Here is a 19388-nt window from a genome sequence, read left to right on the forward strand (position 1 = left end):
AATTGATGCTGTACAGGAAGAACCATTTTTTAATGGTCAACACTATACAGAAGAACAGCTTTGAAAGACTTAAGAACTTTAACCAATTTGAGGACCAGCCATGTTTCTAGAGGACTTCTTGAGGAAGCCTATCACCCACCTATTGACAGAGAGCTGATGGACTCAAAGCATAGAAAAATACACATTTGGAGGCATGGCTACTACATATATAGATTCATCTTGCTTGACTATGCTTATTTTATTATAGCAGTTTTTTTTCCTCTCCTTTCTATTGGTTTTTAAATTAGGGGCAGGAAGAGTTTAGCAATAGTGATGCCAAAAAAAAAAAAAGAGGGCCATAGAAATATCACACACACACACACACACACACACACACACACAGAATGGCAGATGGGAGTTCATAAGGAAACAGAGAAGCAAGACAGTTCTAAAAGTTATATGTGGGATTATTAGGTAGTTATTAAAAAGTTGCATGAAATAGAGATTTATGGTTTCATATACAATTCCTAGTGTATTTAAGCAGATACTTTCTCTTTTGGTGTTTGTTTTTTTTATTTAATCTAGAGGTCAAAAATTATATTTGAAAAGAAAGTATTTCATAGAATTCAAACTTAGGGTTTGAAGGGATTTTAGCACCTATCGAGTCCAAATAATTTCTAAGTCTAAGAAAAAATCAACATGAAAACATCTAGAGAAGATTAAAATATAGATCTACAAGAGATACTATAATCTCAACTGATTGGGGAAAATGTTTTAATCATTTATGCACAATGATGCCTACCTACATCGAGTACCAGTCATGTCATAGGATCTGAATAATAATGAGTGAATGGAGTCATGGCTTTGTGATGGCTTTTTAAACTAAGCTATTTAAGCTCTGGTTTCCTAACCCTTAGGACTAGAATAATAAAAAGCTGATGTAAGCAAAATTCTTTGTAGTCCTTAAAGCACCACACAAAAGTGAGTTGTGAATATTCTCCTAAGAATTTCCCCATTGCCTCCTCACTTGATCTTACGTACCAGATGTTATTACTTCATTGCATTTCCCTGTTGGTGGGCAAAATTTAGATTTCTTAGTTTTCTCTGATTCTTCCAAAAAGATGGTTTCTTCATATTTTGCATCTTCAAAAGACTATAGCAAATAATAAAGACTTATCAGAAGTATGCTTTTCCTAAATGTTTTATGAGCTGAAAAAATTATCAGATTTTTTTTTTTACAAATCAAAACCCTTTCTTATTACCATCAAGAATGGAGATGAGGGGCAGTTAGGTGGCACAGTGGCTAGAACACCAGTCCTGGAGTCAAAACGACCTGAGTTCAAATGTGCCCTCAGATACTTAGTGGCTGATTTAACCTGGGCAAGTCACTTAACCCCATGTAATGTTAATGGAATATAAGATCTTGCCCATTAATAGGCCTCATGTGGAGCCCATTAAGGGGAGCTTGATTAGGGGAGGCTTGTTTTTTCAGGAAGGCCCACACCTTTTGTTACTTTGTAATTAGGCAGTGGGTCACAAGGGTTATGATGCCCTCTGATCCTGAAGAAGGGCATATATACTTTAAGGTTAGCATTTTGCTTTGGGGCTTACTCATTAGAAGTGGTCCTGTGTTTTGGCCACATGAGACTCTAGATTAAGGAGGCCCCCCCCCCCCCCGCTTTGAAAAAAACAGATGGGTCCTCTCTCTGGTAACTATGTATGTATGCATTGGTCAGACGGTTGGATTTGTCTGTTGATATCTGCTAATTTCTCAGACAGTTAGAAGCCCTGTCTGTTGGTCTTTATTTCTCTGCTTATATTTTCTCTATTTTCTTTGTTCGGATTTTCTCTGAGGTTCAGGGTGCTGATTTTTCGCCTGAACTAACAAACATAATTTAAAAAGATTGTTGACCCCTTGAACAGCTATCTTTCCTAGTGAAGCAGATCTAAGAACTTGTTCTAGTAACCATCCTGGGTATGCCAGTGTGGTTACCACTATACCCCAGTTGCCTTCCCCCCAAATGGGGATCAAATAGAGACTAATATCCTATAGTATCTTCATTGATAACAATGATAATATTAATACATTTATGTAATGTATCAGTTTGCTAACAATGAATGAATTGGCAGGGGAGTTACAACAGTGTTTCTAGTCCCCTTTGACTCAGAATCATATAAACACGAGTTTTATGACATTTAAATATACATTTATGTAGATTGCATGTATGTCTTTACATGGTATATGTAATTAAAAGTCTCCTTCAAAAATTCATAACCAGACAAGGGATAAAAGATTATAAAATAATAAACTGGACAGTTTCAACAGTATAAAATCATGACTTTTGCACAGACACAGCCAACATAACTAAAATAAAATTATGGATTAGGAAATCTTTACAACAGATATCTAATATAAGTATGATGTACAAAAGGTACAGGAAATTGACACAAATTTATGACTAAGTTGATCTCCAATTGATAAATCTCCAAGGTAGAAGAAAGCAAATGATCAACTACCACATTTAAAAATAATGTTTTTTTAATTATTAAGAGAAATGTAACTAAAAACACTGAGAAATCACCTCTCACATATACCAAATTGAAAATAAGGGTAAACAATGGAAAAAAATCATTGGAGGAGTGGTAGGGAAGTCAAGCACACTAATTAATTCTTGGTTGGTGGAGATCTGAACTGGTCCAATCATTCTGGAAAATAATTTGGAATTATGTGAGAAAAATTACTAAACTGTCAACCTCTGCCCTCTCCTCCCACTCCCCCCCCACCCCAACTCTTGCATCCCCCTAGAGCCAAGAATGGAGATAAAGATAAGAAATGGACCTGTGATTTTACTGATATAGGTAAGGAAATTCCTTCTTCAGGTCAGCACTCTCTCAGCAATTTATAATATTAAAAGTTGCCTAAAACACGGAGAGGGTAAATAACTTGCCCAGGGTTATGTAGTCATCATGTATCAGAATCTAAGTGTTCTTCATTAGAGACCAGCTTAGTGGCATCCTCTATGCCACACCATCAAGCAAATAACATCAAATTCCTCTTCCTCATGACAATATCTTAAAATATTTGAAGAGAACTCTCACATCCCAGTTCCATTTCTTATTTCCTAGGCTTTTTATTAGGGGATTTAGTCTGTGAAATTTGAATTCAGTCAAAGTGCCACACTTAAGAGCCCAGAGGGCTACATGGGACCTCGAGGTTGCAGGTTCCCCACCCCTGGATAAGTTAAGTATCTCTAGTTCTTTCAGCTAGTTATGAAATATCATTGTTTCAAGACCTCTCTCACTACCCTGGTCATCTTTCTAGGGGTTCTCAATTTAACTGATGTATATAATACAATGCAGCATTCAGAACTATACATATAATTCTAGATATGATATGACAAGGGCAAGGTCTCTGTAATGCGAATGTAAATTTTAAAGATCTTCCCTGCTCCTAGGCTAAGGTGCACCTGGAGCCTGGGGAGGGAGGCTTGTTTTTCAGTAGATACTTCTTGATTGGCCAGTGAGTCAATAAGGTTGTTACATTCTCTGAGCCAGGAGAAGGCTATATAAGCCCTGATGTGTAGCTTTGTTTTGGGACTCACTTTGAGAAGTGTTCTGTGATTTGATCTGAATTTTGGGAAGCCGTTGTTGAGAGTCCCCCGGCTTTGAAAAACCCAGATGTGGAAACCCAGATGTTGACTGGGTATGGATGTAATGGTTGGACGGTTTGGAAAGCTGTCTACTTGATCTGTTAATGTCTTGATAATTCTGTCTGTATATTTTGAAGTTTGGGGTGCTGACCTTTTTCCCCTGAACAAGGTAAACGATATATGTCTGACTGATTAAAGTAAGCTTGTTAACCCATTTTGAGTTGCTTTCCTTTAACAAAGCAGATCCAAGAACCTGTATGGGCAGCAAACCCTGAGGATGCGCTTGGGGTGCTTGCTGCTACAGTCTCATGGGCTCACTTTCTGTGTTCTGGACAATAAAGTTTTCAGTGCTACACTGGATTACAAAATCTCTTTCGGCTGTTATATTCCACTGTCCTTGAACTTGTAGCCCACAAATACCTTCAGGTCTTTTTTATACAAAAAAACATGTGTGGCCACACTTATACTTTTAAAGATTTTTTTTTAATCCAAGTGTAGGATTTTACATTTCTTAAATTTTGGCCCATCAGGCTAGGCTTTTGAAATCCATTTGTATCCTACTCTCAGCTCTATGTTATCTACATATTTAATTAGCATGTCACCTATACCAGTTGAATTGAATCACTGTATTTAATGATATGCTAATAAATACTTTTAATTTATCTTTTTAAAATCCTGATAGTTGGGGCTGAATTTAAAATATACTTGCATATTAAATGCACTATTTAGTATGATAAAGTAAATGCTAAGTAATAAAACTTTATGACTTTTAAAATATTGTTGTTGTTTGGTCCTTTAGTCATGTTCCAGTCTTTGTGACTCCATGATCACAGTCTGTCTTTGCTTGGCAAAGATGCTGGAGAGGTTTGCCATTTCCTTCTCCAGTGTATTCCCATTTTACAGATGAGGAACTGAAGTAAATAGGAGTTAATTGACTTTCTCAGAGTCAAATAGCTAGTAAGTATTTGAAGCTAGATTTGAACTCAGATGTTCCTCACTCTAGGCCTGGTGCACTATTCACTATGCCACCTAGCTGCCCCCATTTAAAATATTGTATACCAGATTTTAATGAATGTGGAAGGAACCCCTTCCCAAATTAGTGATATTTTCCTCACCAGAATAGTTATTCTTTTTAAAAAAAATTTATGGATATCTTTAGTTTTTACATTCACTTACCTTCCCTAATGTACCATTCTCCCTCCCACACTCAGAGAGCCGTAACAAAGAATAAAAATGAAGGAAAAAACCAGTTCAGCAAAACTGACCAACACTTCCAAAAAGTTTGACATTATACATGGTGTCCCACATCTAGAGTCCCTTCCTTTGCAAAAAAAAAAAAAATGCCTTTTCATATCTCTTCTGGGGAAGGTTAACTATTTTTAAATTTTTAATAAAGATCAACAAACATGGACATTTCAATATGCAAAGAAGAGAAAAAGACTGAAATTGTGAACTTCTGTTATGTTCAGGAGAAGAAAGTGAGTCTGGTGACTTTGCACAGCCCTCTCTCACTTAAATTCAATTCACTTGCAAGTCATGGCATCACCTTCCTTTGAGAAGGTAGGACAAACCACACACAACACAACAACTTTTGTAAAAGAATGTAAGTGTACATTTAATCTAACACATCAGTAGCAAAAACCCCTGTTGTTCTGTGTCCCCTTTTGAACTTCCTTCTAAGACTAGATATTCTTATGACATCATATAATCAAGAGTTAAAAAAGGACCTTCGAGATTATCTAGTCCAAACACTTCATTTTAAAGAGGAAAAAAGGGACACTGAGAGGTTAGGTCAAGAGGTCTCATAGGGTCACATAGTAGGGCAGCAGAGCTGGGATTAGAACCCAAGTCCTTTCACTCCTATTCAATTCAATAAATATTTACTAAGTACTTCCACTATAGCAGGCATTGTTCGAGGTGCTGGGGAATACAGAGACAAAAATGAAATCACACCTGTTCTGAAGAAACTTACCTATTACTTGGGAAAGCTTACATTCTAAAGTCATTATTTAGGGAGCATTCATACCCTGGGTTGTGTGGCAGGTAAAAGTCTAGAAGACCCCTAAAAGTGGTAAAAGCATTTGAGTACAATTCATGGACGCAACACCCTAGATGTCATTGTCTTGGTAAGGTCAAAGAGGGCCGTCATCAAAGGCTTGTAAAACATAATCAACTTTACCTGAGTATCTGCTTGGAGATCTTCATTTAGGGCTTCCATGATGTGTTTGCTAGGAAGATTTAAAAGGAAAAGAAAACTTTTTAAAAAAGGAACTAGAACATATACTCAACAATCAAGCCAGATGGGACTCCCTTGTCCTCAGATGTTTTCTTTTCAATTACTAGAAGAATGGTAGGTTTGGGGTCATGAGCCTAGGTTCAAATTCTGGTTCTGCCACTTTCTCCCTTTATGATTCTAAACAAGTCATTTAGCCTTCCCTGGACTCACTTTCCTCATCAAGATAGGATGTAAGGTACCTTCTAATTCTAAATTTGTTCTTATGGCTTCTCTCTTTACACTGCAAAAATGAGCAATTTTTATCCGTTTTTGCCTCTCTCGTTGCTTCTCAGTTTCTTCTGCCAATTCATTTGCCTTCTAGCTACACTTAGTAGGTATCCCTCAAGGCTCTCTGTTCAGACTCTCTTTCTAAGCTACAATGGATAGATGGATATAAGACCTCTATACAGGTCTATATGTTTAACTTTAATCTTTTTTTTTTCCAATTTGTATTTCATTAAATATTTCCCAGTTACATGTAAAAAATTTTTTTACACTCATTTTTAAAAATTTTGAGTTCTAAATTCTCTCCTTCCCTCCTACCCTTCCCCCATCCCCTGGGAAGGCAAGCAATATGATACCAATTATAAATGTAGAGTCTTGCAAAACATATTTCCACATTGGCCATGTTGCGAAAGAAAACACACACATAAAACAAGAAAAATAAAGTAAAAAAGTATACTTCAATTTGTACTCAGAATTTGCAGATGAATTCTCTTCAACTTGAATTTTAATAAATGTTTGTTGAATGACTGAATCTCTCACCTGAATTCCATTCCCACATTTCTATCTGTCTGCTAGACATCTCCTACCTGCATATCCTCACAGTAACACCTCCAATTCAACATAACCAAAAAATTTGGTCATTCAAGATATGTCCAAAAAAACAAATTTGTTATCTTTCCCCACCCCTACGCCAAATTTGTGCTTTTTCAAACTTTCTGATTTCTGCCCCAAGTCACCCAGGGTCAAAACTTGAGATTCATCTTTCTTTGACTTTTCCTTCTCTGTCATTCCGTCACCAAATCTGGTTGCTAAATCCTATTAATTAAGTCTATTAATTCTACTAATTATTATTAATTTACTATCTGTAAAAAAATTGAGAGAAATTATAATTTCTTTCTCATATTAATAACCAATTATTGAATTAGGATTAAAGGATTTCCCACTTCCTTATCCTGAAATCAACCATAGTAGAAAATCTTGGGAAAAACTTACCCAAATATATTAAAAGAAGTGATGAATTCCTGTTCATTTTGTTTGACCAGATAGGTCTGGGAAAGAAGTGGATTCCCTCTTTGATATGTCTATCGATAAGTCTCTTTGACCAAGACTTGGGTGAAATCAAGCCACATACCCCCAAGACCCTCATAATGAGCCCACATCTTGTTGTAATATTCATTTTCTTATTAATTATTAACCAATTAGAGTTTATTGCCACCCTCAGGAACAATCACTTTTCCAACAGCATATTAATTGTAATCCTAATGCCATGAGGAGTCTTTGGCATTTGAGAGTGCCACTGACCTCTTTTATTAACAACATGCTAGCATTATTAATAAAGTGATTAATTACACAGAAACTACATCTCTTGAACTTTTTACACATTACAATATAAACTTCTTAGCCTGACATTCGAGGCCTTCCACAATTTGGCTATAGCCTACCTTTCTAGCTTATTTCATATGATTTCTCTTCATGCATTCCATTTCATAAAAGTGAACGATTCACTGGTCTCTAACTCAACATTTCATCCTTGGGCATCTTTGTATTCAGGCAGACCATGTCCCACAGTTGGAATCAACTTTCTCAGCTCTATCTTTCAGAATCTTTATATTTCTTCAAGGCTTGGCCTAGGGGTCACCTCTTTTGTGCAGCCACCATCATCTGCTGAAACTGTTCTCTCCATCAGCAAATATTTTGGGATTGGGGGCTCTCTTCCCCCCACCCTACCCCAGTTACTCTGTACCTTGTTATGCTGATCTAGCGACATCACATTTATCCCATTGTAATGTCATTACTGGAGGGACAAGATCATTTTGTTTTTCTATTATGAATGAATGTTCATGAATATTATGTTGTATCTCCAGCTTCCAGTACAATGCCTTGTACATGGTAGTTAATAACCATTAGTTGAATTTTAATTTGAACCTTTTTCAACAAAACAAAAATTTAGTTTTTGCGGAACATCTCACCTAATAAATTACAGTTGACTGAATGTATCTGCTTTAGTAGAAAGAATTTCGCAGGAGGCACTAAAGTCCATCTATCTATATGTAGAACTCATTTACAAGAGTTTCATTTTAGTGAACTGGGTGTGGCATCAAAATTGTTCCTTATCACAGAAGGCTGAATGTATAAAGAGGTGTAGCCCTGTCTGGGAAAGCTATGGCAAGGTCAGTGCCAGGGAGTCATTCTGGGATAAGGAGCACACAAGCTGTGAGGCCAGGAAAAGTCACGTCAGAAGCCAGGTTTGGGTTCCCACCCTGGTGAATTTGCCTAGGTACAGTAAGCACTGCATTTTGATGTCAGGCAAGCAGAAACAAATAGGATCACAGATTTAGAGCTTAGGACTTCTAAATCCAACACCATCACTTAACAGGAAAACAGAAGCTCACAGATATTGGCAGAAATGGAGGAACCAGGCAATCTGCAAGTACTACAGGGACAAGGTTGGATCAAAATAGACAAGAAGGATCTGTAATCCAGGAAAGAAAAAGGCTTTGTATAACAGGTATTAGCAGCAAATAAGCAGCTTGAGAACTGAGCCAAGAACTATTCGACCTCAGACAGGTCTCAGCCATGTGGAAGATTCCTTCCTATCTGTTGGACGTCTGGCTTCTGAGGCTCTCCTGATCCCTTGATGTATGTCCAGCTTGTTTATCTGCCTGGTTCTAGTCCACAACTGGTCCTAATGCTGTTGATCATAGCTAGCTTTTCCCTAGATACTTTATTGATGAAGTAGCAACAGAAGGTACTTTAGAGCTGCCCTAGGACACTAGACCTTTGATCAGTTTGTATTAGTAGACTTTCTCCCTATTGATCAAGCTGACAAGGCCAATTCTGCAGCAATTTCTGGTGACTCATAGACTCAGATAAACCACATCCTGACTCAGAATCTCTGCTCTACCAAGAGCTATGAAATAAGATGGGGGACCAAGAAGATATGTCCTCTGAAAATACGACTGAATCCCACAAAGAAGTGAGAAGTGAGTGCTTCTGCATGCTGTAGGCCTATATAGGCCCTTGGTCTGGGTAGTTTTTTTTTTTTTTTTTTTTTTTTTTTGCTTTTTGGAAGGTGGTGGGGTTAAGTGACTTGCCTAAGGTCACAGGGTTAGTTTTTGTGTTAAGTGTCTGAGGTCAGAGTTGAACTCAGGACCTCCTGACTCCAAGGCCGGTGCTTTGTTCACTGAGCCACCTAGCAGCCCCTGGGTAGTTCTGCAAAGGTTTCTCTAGAGCAAACTTATTTTGATCACACACCCAATCAAGAAAAATATCTTGAGCATGCATCCCAATATATACATATTTTTGGTTGCTGAGTCATTTCAGTCATGTCTGACTCTTTGTGACTCCATTTGGGGTTTTCTTGGCAAAGATACTGTGGTTGGACATTCCCTTCTCCAATATGTTTTACAGATGAGGAAACCGAGAGTTAAGCAACTTGCCCAGGATCACCCAGCTTGTAAGTATGTGAGGCTAGATTTGAACTGAGGTCTTCCTAACTGCAGGCCTAGGGCACTATCCACTGTGCCACCACTGCCCATTATGTATATTTACTTATTTATAAATTTTATACATGCACTACTATACTTATAATTATGTATGTCATAAAAATATAAAATATAACTCTTATAAACTTAATTGTGAAACTACAAAAAATATAAAAAGAAATTAAAAAATGATAAAGATGAAATAATATTTGCTCCTAAAGTCATTAGGGTACTATTGGAGTTTGCTGAATGGTTTGCTAGGTATCCCAGCCTGATTTGCAGGGTCAAGGAGGAGGACGGAGGTTAGTCACTAGCCGTTTGCATCAGATCACAGTTTCTAACTGCTAAGGGGTACCTGGGAAAGCAGTGAAGGGAAATAAAGATGTTGGGGCCGAGGGGGTGTCAAGGGAGGAGGACATGTGTTCTTTCTGCATAGCTGTTGCAGGTGTCTAGTTTTGATTAGGTTAGAACTGCCCCCAAGGGGCCCATACTCAGGACAACCACATTGGAAGCCACTGGTGGGAGGGGGTGTTGGAAACAGTCCCACAATTGGTCATGGTGGGGAGGGGGGAAAGAGAAAAGGATTTATTAATCCCATAATCCTTGCGATCAAACCAGAGACGTACCCCTTGAAATCATTCCACAGCCCCCTACTTTAGAGACCATTGCTACGGAGAAGGCTATCATTTCCTTCTATCTGAATTTGCTTGACTTAAGTACAGATAAGAGTCTGGGTGAGAGATCACCAGCATCAGGAATTGTTTGCTACTCTGATTCATTAGTTACCTGACTTTGTAAGGAAGTAAAGCATTCCCTGAGCTCTTAAGCTTCAATTCACCTTCAATCTCAGCTGTCCCAAGACATGTGTTTTCTTTTTTCCTTGCTGGCTTAACATCCTGAGAAGCCTTTCCACTATTCATGGAGCCAGTACTTCTCTGAATCCACAAGACCTTGTTTTAATAGCTTGACTGAGCTGGTCAACATAACTTTAGACAAAATATTTGTCTCTCTACCCAGAATACCTGCTTAGCACATTAAACATTGTTCAAGACAGGGCAGGCTAAGGAAACAGTCCAGGTTTCAAGGTGAGCAAAGAACTGTGGAGGAGAGTGGGTATTCAGTCGAACTTGACTCCACCTCCAAATAGGAACTTGACTTCTCTCTCCAGCTGTCCAGAAGATTATTCTCTTCAAAATTCCCCAAAGGATCTGCCTTAGAAACTCTTTTCCTTTCTCAGACAAACCATATCCTTCTATCATGTCCCTCCCTCATGCTGCCCCAAAAGGAAAGAAACCCAACCCAACAATAAAACTAGGAGTCAGTAAGTACTGTATCATGGAGAATCTCCCTGAAGACTGAACTTAGTCATCTTCAAAGTGGGCCTGTCTTTTTACAAAGCATGTTTATGCCAAACACCCCATTTTCCTGATGTCCTAGAATGTTTTCTGAATTCTTTCTACCTGTGATAATCTCTCACACAAGTGCATCACTAGAACATATCTTATCCATTTAATTAGTTCCATAAAGATTTTGTTGATGGATTGAGGTAAATTATAGCTATGGGACTTGAATAATGATAGTATTTTTATATTCTTGGCCCAGGCCTGCAATTCTGTTGTTGGACAGCATTCTTAGAGGGGACACTCTCTCTACTAATGCAGAATAGCAAATGTATGAGGGAGTAGACTCACACATAAAGATTAAATGAGATGGGGCAGCTAGGTGGCACAGTGCAAATAGAGAAGCAGTGCTGGAGGACCTGAGTTCAAATCTGGCTTCAGACACTTAACACAAAACTAGCCATTTGACCTTGGGCAAGTCACTTAACCCAATTGCCCTACCTTCCCCCCTCCAAAAAGCAAAAATTTTTAAAAAAATATAAAAAATAAGCAAAAGATTAAATGAGAGGGTCACATGGCTATACATAGTATGTGGTAGAGGAAGGACTTCAACTCGAGTCTTCCTGACTCCAAGGAAGCACCTTACTGATCCAAATATGGGTTAACCCTAAACATAGTCCACATCCCTAAAATGAAACCATAGGATTTAGACTGGAAGGGACCATGAAGGTCATTTAGTGCAACTCTCCCATTTTATAGATGAGGACACTGAAGCCTAGAAAGGGGAACTTATTTACTTGCCCAAGGCTACGTGGCCCTCTTGGGCAGGTAGGTGGCACAGTGGATAGAGCACCAGACCTAGAATTATAAAGATTCCTCTCAAATCTGGCCTCAGATACTTACTAGCTGTGTCATCCTGGGCAAGTCACTTAACTCTGTTTGCATCAGCTTCCTAATCTGTCAAATGAGCTGGAGAAGGAGATAGAAAACCACTCCAGTACCTTTCCCAAGAAAACTTCAAATGGACTTGTGAAGAGTTGGACACAACTGAAATGACTGAACAAAAACAATCAGGTCATTTGACTTCAAAATCCAGTATTCTTTCCACTATACTGATCTCCTTGTTAGAAAAATGTCTATGTAACTATATGCTAAAAAAATCATTCAATAAAATGACCATTTGAAAATGCTATAAAAGTTTTTTCTTTCAATTCAAATAATGAAGTTTCATTCATTTTTATCCTGTATTCTTTTACCTTCATCACTTTCATCCTTTTCTTCATGATCTTCCTATGTCATCCACAATATCTTCAATGCTATCCACAAGATTTGAAAGGCAGCATTTTTTTTTTTGCCTTTTGGAAGGCAATTGGGATTAAGTAACTTGCCCAAGGTTACATGGCTAGTTTTTTGTGTGGGTGTTAAGTGTCTGAGGCTGGAACTGAACTCAGGTTCTCCTGACTCCGGGGCCGGCGCTTTACTCACTTCGCCACCTAGCTGCCCCAACAGCATTTTTTTAGAATTAGGGATGATAAATTTAGAAAATATTCTTTTTGTGAAACTAAAAATCAATTGGACTTTAGCTATATTTATAATGTCTTCATTTTTCTTTCTGATGAAGAGGCACATTCTACTAGCAAAAGTCAATTGATGACTGTCTTTGGAAATTATCCTAAAAGGTTATACCATTGTTTGTACTTAAAGGGATCTCTAATAACTGCAGTTTTACAATTATTTTGGAACTAGGTCTCAATCCCTAACAAACATATCTTTTGATTAACATGGCTACCCAAATCCTCAATACTCACTGAATTTCTGACTCAGCGTTTGGGTATTCCTTCCAACCTTATAGGACACATTTTATCTGCCTATCCTCCTAAATGACACTTGTCCAGGTCCATAAAGTGACCACAGGTAGTCTGCTAAGTGCTGTGGGCCCATCTCATCTCCTAATACTGCAAGGATATCCTTAGAGCTTGTGCTGGATAACTGGTTAGCTTCCATTTTAGCACATGGCCACCCTGTCTTCTTTCTTTCTCTCATGCAGTTCATTGATAACTTCCATTACCCCACTTCTTCAGAATTCCTAGCTTATCCCAAATTACAATCTGCTCACGTCCACCATGAGCTTTTCCTTTGCCCTTTTACCAATTCTCAAATTCATTTCTCTGGGAAATTTTAATGTTTCATGACTCAGTAAAACAACAACATTGTAAGAATGCTGGTATTAAAAACATAGGCATTACTTTTAGGGAGGAGCTTGGGGGTCATTATAAAACTTTCTAATTTCTCCAAAATAATTCAGTTCATTCTCTTTCTCCTTTTCAATTCTGGGTCTTACTTGTCTGTTTGCACTAACTGCACAAGATGTGGGTAGATAAGCATTGTAGATTATTCATTCAACTTCATGCCATCACCTAACCATAGGCATTCTTTATCTTCTTGGTTTTTCCTTTGTGAATATTAAGACCAAACTCTGTAGAGCAGGGGTTCTTAACCTGGGTGTCTATAGACACCAAGACTTCTGTGAATAGATTTTAGGGGGTCTGTGAACTTGGATGGGAAAATTACATCTTTACTTTCAGTGACTCATAATTGAAATTTAGTATTCCCTTAAATTATTTAAAAAATATTATTCTTTGAAGGGTTCACAGGCTTTACCGGACTGCCAAAAGAGTCCATGACAGGGCTAAGGAACCATGCTTTAAAATGTTTGTGGATCGGGGCAGCCAGGTAGCACAGCGAGTAAGAACACCGGCTCCAGTATCGGGATGACCTGGGGATTGAATCCAGGCTCATACACTTAGCTCCTACCCAGAAACACCTGGCTGTGTAACCTTGAGCAAGTTATTTAACCCCTATTGCTTTAAAAAAAAGTGTTTGTGGATCTCATTTGTGTAGTTCCTTAGTGACAGGGCTCATTGCAATCAAGTCAACGCCCCAAACAGTAGCATCTCAAGGATTTCATCATATTCAAAGAATCCCTCTTAAATCTGGCTGCTGTGCTAAACATCCTTTATGACAGTGATTGCAAGTATGTGTCTTCCTGTTGTATGATCTCCATAATATTAATGATGAGATGAGCATCTAACAAGGTTATCTCTGTTGCTGCATCTTTCAAAGAAACTTATATACTTTTGACATATTTCATGGGAGTCATCTTACTGCAGGAGAGCCTCTAAAGGCAACTTTTTTTTTTTTTACCAAATCAGATGCTTTTATCTAGTCAGCCATCAGCATGGTGGTAAGTCTGTATTTTCTATATTTTTTGTGTGCAGTGACAAAGATGTAATGTATAATGTGAAATATTGCTTATAAAAACCTGTTCCTTACTAATACCCTCAACATGATGCCCTCGATGTATGTGTGGTTTATTCTTATAAAAACTTATGTAGGGGCGGCCAGGTAGCACAGCGAGTAAGAGCACCGGCTCCAGTGTTGAGAAGACCTGGAGATCGAATCCTGGGCTCAGACACTTAGCATCCACCCAGAAACACCTGGCCGTGTAACCTTGAGCAAGTTACTTAACCCCAATTGCTTAGGGGTGGCCAGGTGGCTCAGCGAGTAAGAGCACTGGCTCCAGTGTTGGGATGACCTGGATCGAATCCTGGGCTCAGATACTCAGCACCACACCCAGAAATAATAACTGGCCGTGTAACCTTGAGCAAGTTACTTAACCCCAATTGCTCTAAAAAAAAAAAAAACTTATGTAGATGGGAAAATAAAAGTTTGTATAGATGAGTTGGTATTAGTCATCTTTCAGTTGACTTTCTTTGGTAGTAATAAGATCTGAAATGTTTTCCACACCTTTCATAGCTTCCTTTCCTAATATATATCAATAATCAAACTCTCAAATGGCAGCAATTCCAGCATGGATCTTCTTTGTGTGCCCTTGGTTTCATCCAGTTTCCTTCCCTACTCTTTTTTCAGTACTATTTCTATTTCCTCTATAATCCAAGAATGTGATGTTAGAGACCAACTATGGTGGTTCTACTGTTCTCCTTGGTGAAAAGAATTTGTTAGAAAAATCTTTGCAGATCTTTTTCATCTTTTATTTCTTACTGAACTCTTGTCAGTGCTATCCTTAATGCCCTCAGGATGACTCTGCTTAGTTGTAAATCTCGCTGAGCTTTCAAACTTTTTGTCCCCTTCATTCCATCTTGCTAATTGACTATGGTACTGTTGGTAATTTTCCACCATCCTTTTTTTTTTAAAGCAAAAATTTATTGACTATTCGTAAATGATGACATGTGTTCATCAAATTGACATTAATGCTCAACTAAATTTAATATTTAGATTTTAACAATTACATCTTTCTTTAAAAGTATAAACTTCAAAAATGAGACACAAAATAATGACTTTTCTGGTATACTCAGTAGACTTGCCTGATCAGAATAGATCCATTTGTTTATTGGGCTTACTTCCCTCTGTGGCAACCATTCATAAGCATTTATTTTTTTTTTTAGGTAGTACTATCATTCTCCCCCCCCCCTTTTTTTTTTATTAATGTTTATTTCCTTTTAGTTTACAGGATTCAATTCCACAATTCCTTGAATTTCACATTTTTTCCCCCTCCCTCCCCTCCCCCACCATCCTTCTTTGGAAGATTTTATTTTCCTGTGTTAATTTTTACAAATAAGTTGCTATTATAATCTAAACCAGTGCTAGTGCTGGCTGCATGACATCAAGTATCTGCTGACTAAGGCTGTTTTTAGATTTTTTTTTTTTTAGTCTTCTAATAGCAATTGAGTGATATTGGTTAAAATTCTGTAAGAAATTATAATCAGCTTTATCCATTTCCCACTTATTACATCAACTCAAGTTTTTTTCAATCTGAAAAACATATACTACTTCTAGACATCTCACAAGAATAACGTACCTTTTGAGAAGGGCCGATGATCCTTTTATGAAAACTTCCTAAATTAATTACAGGTCTCAAGGTCTTCTTTTAAGTCATAGCTTCTCTCTGTATGGTGCTGAGTGAGTGATTATCAGCCTCTCTCAACACTTACACAAACCAGACTGGGAAAAAGCACAGCTTGTTTTCAGACCACCATGGTAATGGAAATGGCAATGACAAACATTTGTATAAAGTGGGATGCTCTTTTCAGAGAGCTTTCACAAACATTATCTTATTTATGGAATGCAGAACACAGAATATAGAATGCAGAATATAGAGTGCTCATTATGAACATTTATGTATGGAATAAAAATACCACCTGAAAATAATGGTAATTTTCTCTTCCTGTCCCACTCCCCAAACAAATAAACAATACCTACCACTATAGACCACATTGGCTTCATTTGTCCAGTGGGGTTAATTGATCACGATCAGTGCAATGGATTAAGAGCACATTCACCATCTGAGGGAAGAGTTATTCTAGTCAGACTAATTTTATAATGATATTCTCTCTTACGGTAAGCTGATCAAAGAATCTTTATTTGACTTTCAATGTCTTAGAAAACCAAAATAAATTCTCAATTTTTTTTCAGGCATATTTACATAAATATCTTTTTCTTATGGCTGAACACAATCACACCTCACTGAATTAGCTTCCTCTCCCAACTCTGGCCATCTATGCTATAGGCTCACCAACAACCACTGCCTTGGCTCCAACCTGGGGGCCATTTCTCCCCTTTCCATTCAGGAGCCTCGAATAGTGATCAAATCAACTCAGTCATTGCTCCTGGATGGGGCAAATCAGTCTAATCCCCCAAGTCTCTCCACCAATTCTATAAATTTCAGTATCAAAGTACACTCACTACCTAACACTTCTGTTTATGTCTGCTTTCCTCTATTAAAATGTAAGTTCTTTGAGGTCAGGGACCATTTTTGCTTTATGTATTTTTATCTCCAAAGACAGTATCTTGTATGATACATATCAAGTTCTTAATAAATTATTTTTCAATCATTTTAAAAACAGTGTCACAAAAATTTAGAAAATGTGACCTAACCATTTTAAACTATATCTGTGGTATCAATATTTTAAAATAAAAGCAACTGTACTGACTAAAATGACTTCTATATCTGTATGACCCTTCTCCCAAGGCCCTGATTTAACATTTTCAATTGTCTACTAGATATTTCCATCCAAAACCTCAAATTAATCATGTCCCAAACTGAACTTTGTTTCTTCCTTTTCAAACTTGCTTCTTCTGACCTAGTAACTGCTCACATTAATACACAGCATAAAGTTTTATAGAGCTCTTACTAGGATAGGGCCATGAGGCCACTGTCAGAAGATCAACATCAAGATAACCTCTGGTTGTCCCCTCTTTGTAGACCACTCTGTGATTTTCTACCCCCCCAGTGCAAACCTGCTAGTTTCCCTGGTGTGTCCCTTGCACTGTCATAATCCTGCTTCATTGTTCAGCTCCACCCCACCCCACCCCCATCCCCAGCCAATTCCTAAGACAATCCTCTTACATATGGCCACACTTTTCTAGCTCACTCTCAAAAGACACTGGATTACTGTCAGTGCTTTCACCCTTCCTTCCCTGGGAACTCTCCTCTGTGTAAGTGACTTCTCTCCCTACTCCAACAATCCCTTGTGCCAACAATGTACCCCACTCCGACCCCTGTACCAGTAAACCCAAATCCCAGGTGAAATAATTTCTTGTTATAGTTGTAAAGGTTTAAAAAGACTTTTTTTCTTAGCAACCCTGTGAGATAATGAAGCTCACATATGTTAAGGGCCTTGAAGCAACACAGCTAATAACCATCAGAGCCCTAGTTCAAAGACAGGTAAGTGGTCTAGTCCAAGTTCACTGTTGTTTTTATTACGCTACACCAATTTCTTTATTCTTCTGTTAACCAAAAATCAAAACTCCACAAGACATAATTAGTTACTTGATTTATTAAAAGAGAAAGGCACATGTATGTGGGAACTCCTTATACCAAATACAAAGGAAATCACAATTCAGGCAGAACCTTGGGCTTTTTATGTTACAGCAAGAATGGGAAGTTGCAAGGGGAGAAGGAGGGAAAAGGGGGGAAATTCCTTAGAGATGAGTCATGAGAAAAGTGAAGCATGGCTGGGACCCTTCCTGGGAGGTGCTACCAGGGATGGAGAGCCTGTTAAACCATGTCGGTGGTATGGTCTTGCCTATTCCAAAAATCCCAGCTGCACAAATGGTTTATCAGTCTGAGTTGAGCTGACCCTAACCAGGCTTGTAGCTCACTCAGTTTCAAGGGTGCTCAGAGTTTAATAGAGTTCAGTTGCAAAAGATCACTGTTATGTATAGTTCAGGAGGTCTTTATCTCTGGAAAATAGAGCATCACAAGAAAATAAGTTCAGGGGGCCACTTCACACCTGCCAGTATTACCATTATTGACCCAAATACCCATGTTTGAAATGTTGAATGTGGAGAAAAGTCAAAGTTAACATCAACCAACTGCCAAGTCTCAGTGATTCTACTGGACAAATATTTGACCCTATCCTGTTCTCAGTCTCCACAGCCACCACTCTAGGATGGCCCCTCATTACTATCTTTCTGGCCTACTACAATAAGTCTTACCACATATACTCTATGTTCCCACTGACCCATGCCCTCACACTCAACCAGCATTTATTAAGCACATACTTTGTGCCAGGCACTAAGAGTTGGGGGTATAAAGAAAGGCAAAAGCAGCCCCTGCCCTCAAGGAGCTCCCAGTCTAATGGAGCAACAAAATGCAAATAGCCATATGAAAACAGGACAGATTGGAGATAATGAACAGAGAGAAGGTGCTAGCATTAAACGACATCAGGAAAAACTTCTTATGGAGATTTTGGCTAACACCTAAAGTCAACTAAGCCAAGAGATGGAGAAGAGGAATAGAGAATTCCAGGTGTGGGGGGCAGCCAGTATGAATGCAAAGAATTGGGAGATGGAGTGCCTTGTGCGAGAAAAAGTAAGGGGGGGGTGTCACTATATTGAAGAATATATGGGGAAGCAAGAGTGTAAGTAAAAGAAGACTGGAAATGTATGAAGGGGAGAGATTATGAAGGGATGTAAAAGCAAAACACTCAATTTTATCTTTGATCCTAGAGAGAATAGGGAGCCATTTATTGAGTTTTTATTTATTGACTAAATTTATTGAGTCTTTCCATATCATTACCACATTTCCACTAACAAAACAAACAAACCACTCAATATTTTCTTATTTCCTGTCATATCAATTACAAAGACCTTAGTCTGATATTCAAGGTTCTCTACAATATGGCACCACCATCCTTTTCCAGATTTATTTCACGTGACTCTCCTCCACCCTATTCCACTCTTTAATACTTCATCTGGTGTCTTTGTTCTAGCTATTGTGTTCCTAGAATGACCTTCCTCTTTCCTCATGCCTACCAATAAAATTCCTTCACTTTTTTGCCTCTTCCATGAAGTCTGCTTCCTATAGTCAGAAATTACATTTTCCTCCTCAGACTTAAATGTTTTCTTTTAT

General features: G+C 38.1%; 1 protein-coding gene across 1 annotated transcript in view; it reads right to left on the reverse strand.

The window, feature by feature from the left end:
* The window catches only part of LOC138166151 (sodium/hydrogen exchanger 9B1-like), a 70209-nt gene extending 53890 nt beyond the window's left edge, over positions 1-16319 (reverse strand). Inside the window, exons 1-3 of the mRNA XM_069094561.1 lie at positions 16235-16319; positions 5809-5857; positions 1021-1132 (exon numbers count right to left, since the gene is read on the reverse strand). Coding sequence (XP_068950662.1) covers positions 1021-1132; positions 5809-5847 — 151 coding nt within the window. The 5' untranslated portion in view covers positions 5848-5857; positions 16235-16319. The remainder of the gene's footprint in view (positions 1-1020; positions 1133-5808; positions 5858-16234) is intronic.
* Positions 16320-19388: the final 3069 nt, after the last annotated feature.

Source organism: Petaurus breviceps, unplaced genomic scaffold, assembly GCF_028583685.1.
Source record: "Petaurus breviceps papuanus isolate PSGF00001 unplaced genomic scaffold, PetGlider_PUasm1.0 126, whole genome shotgun sequence".
NCBI lineage: Eukaryota > Metazoa > Chordata > Mammalia > Diprotodontia > Petauridae > Petaurus > Petaurus breviceps.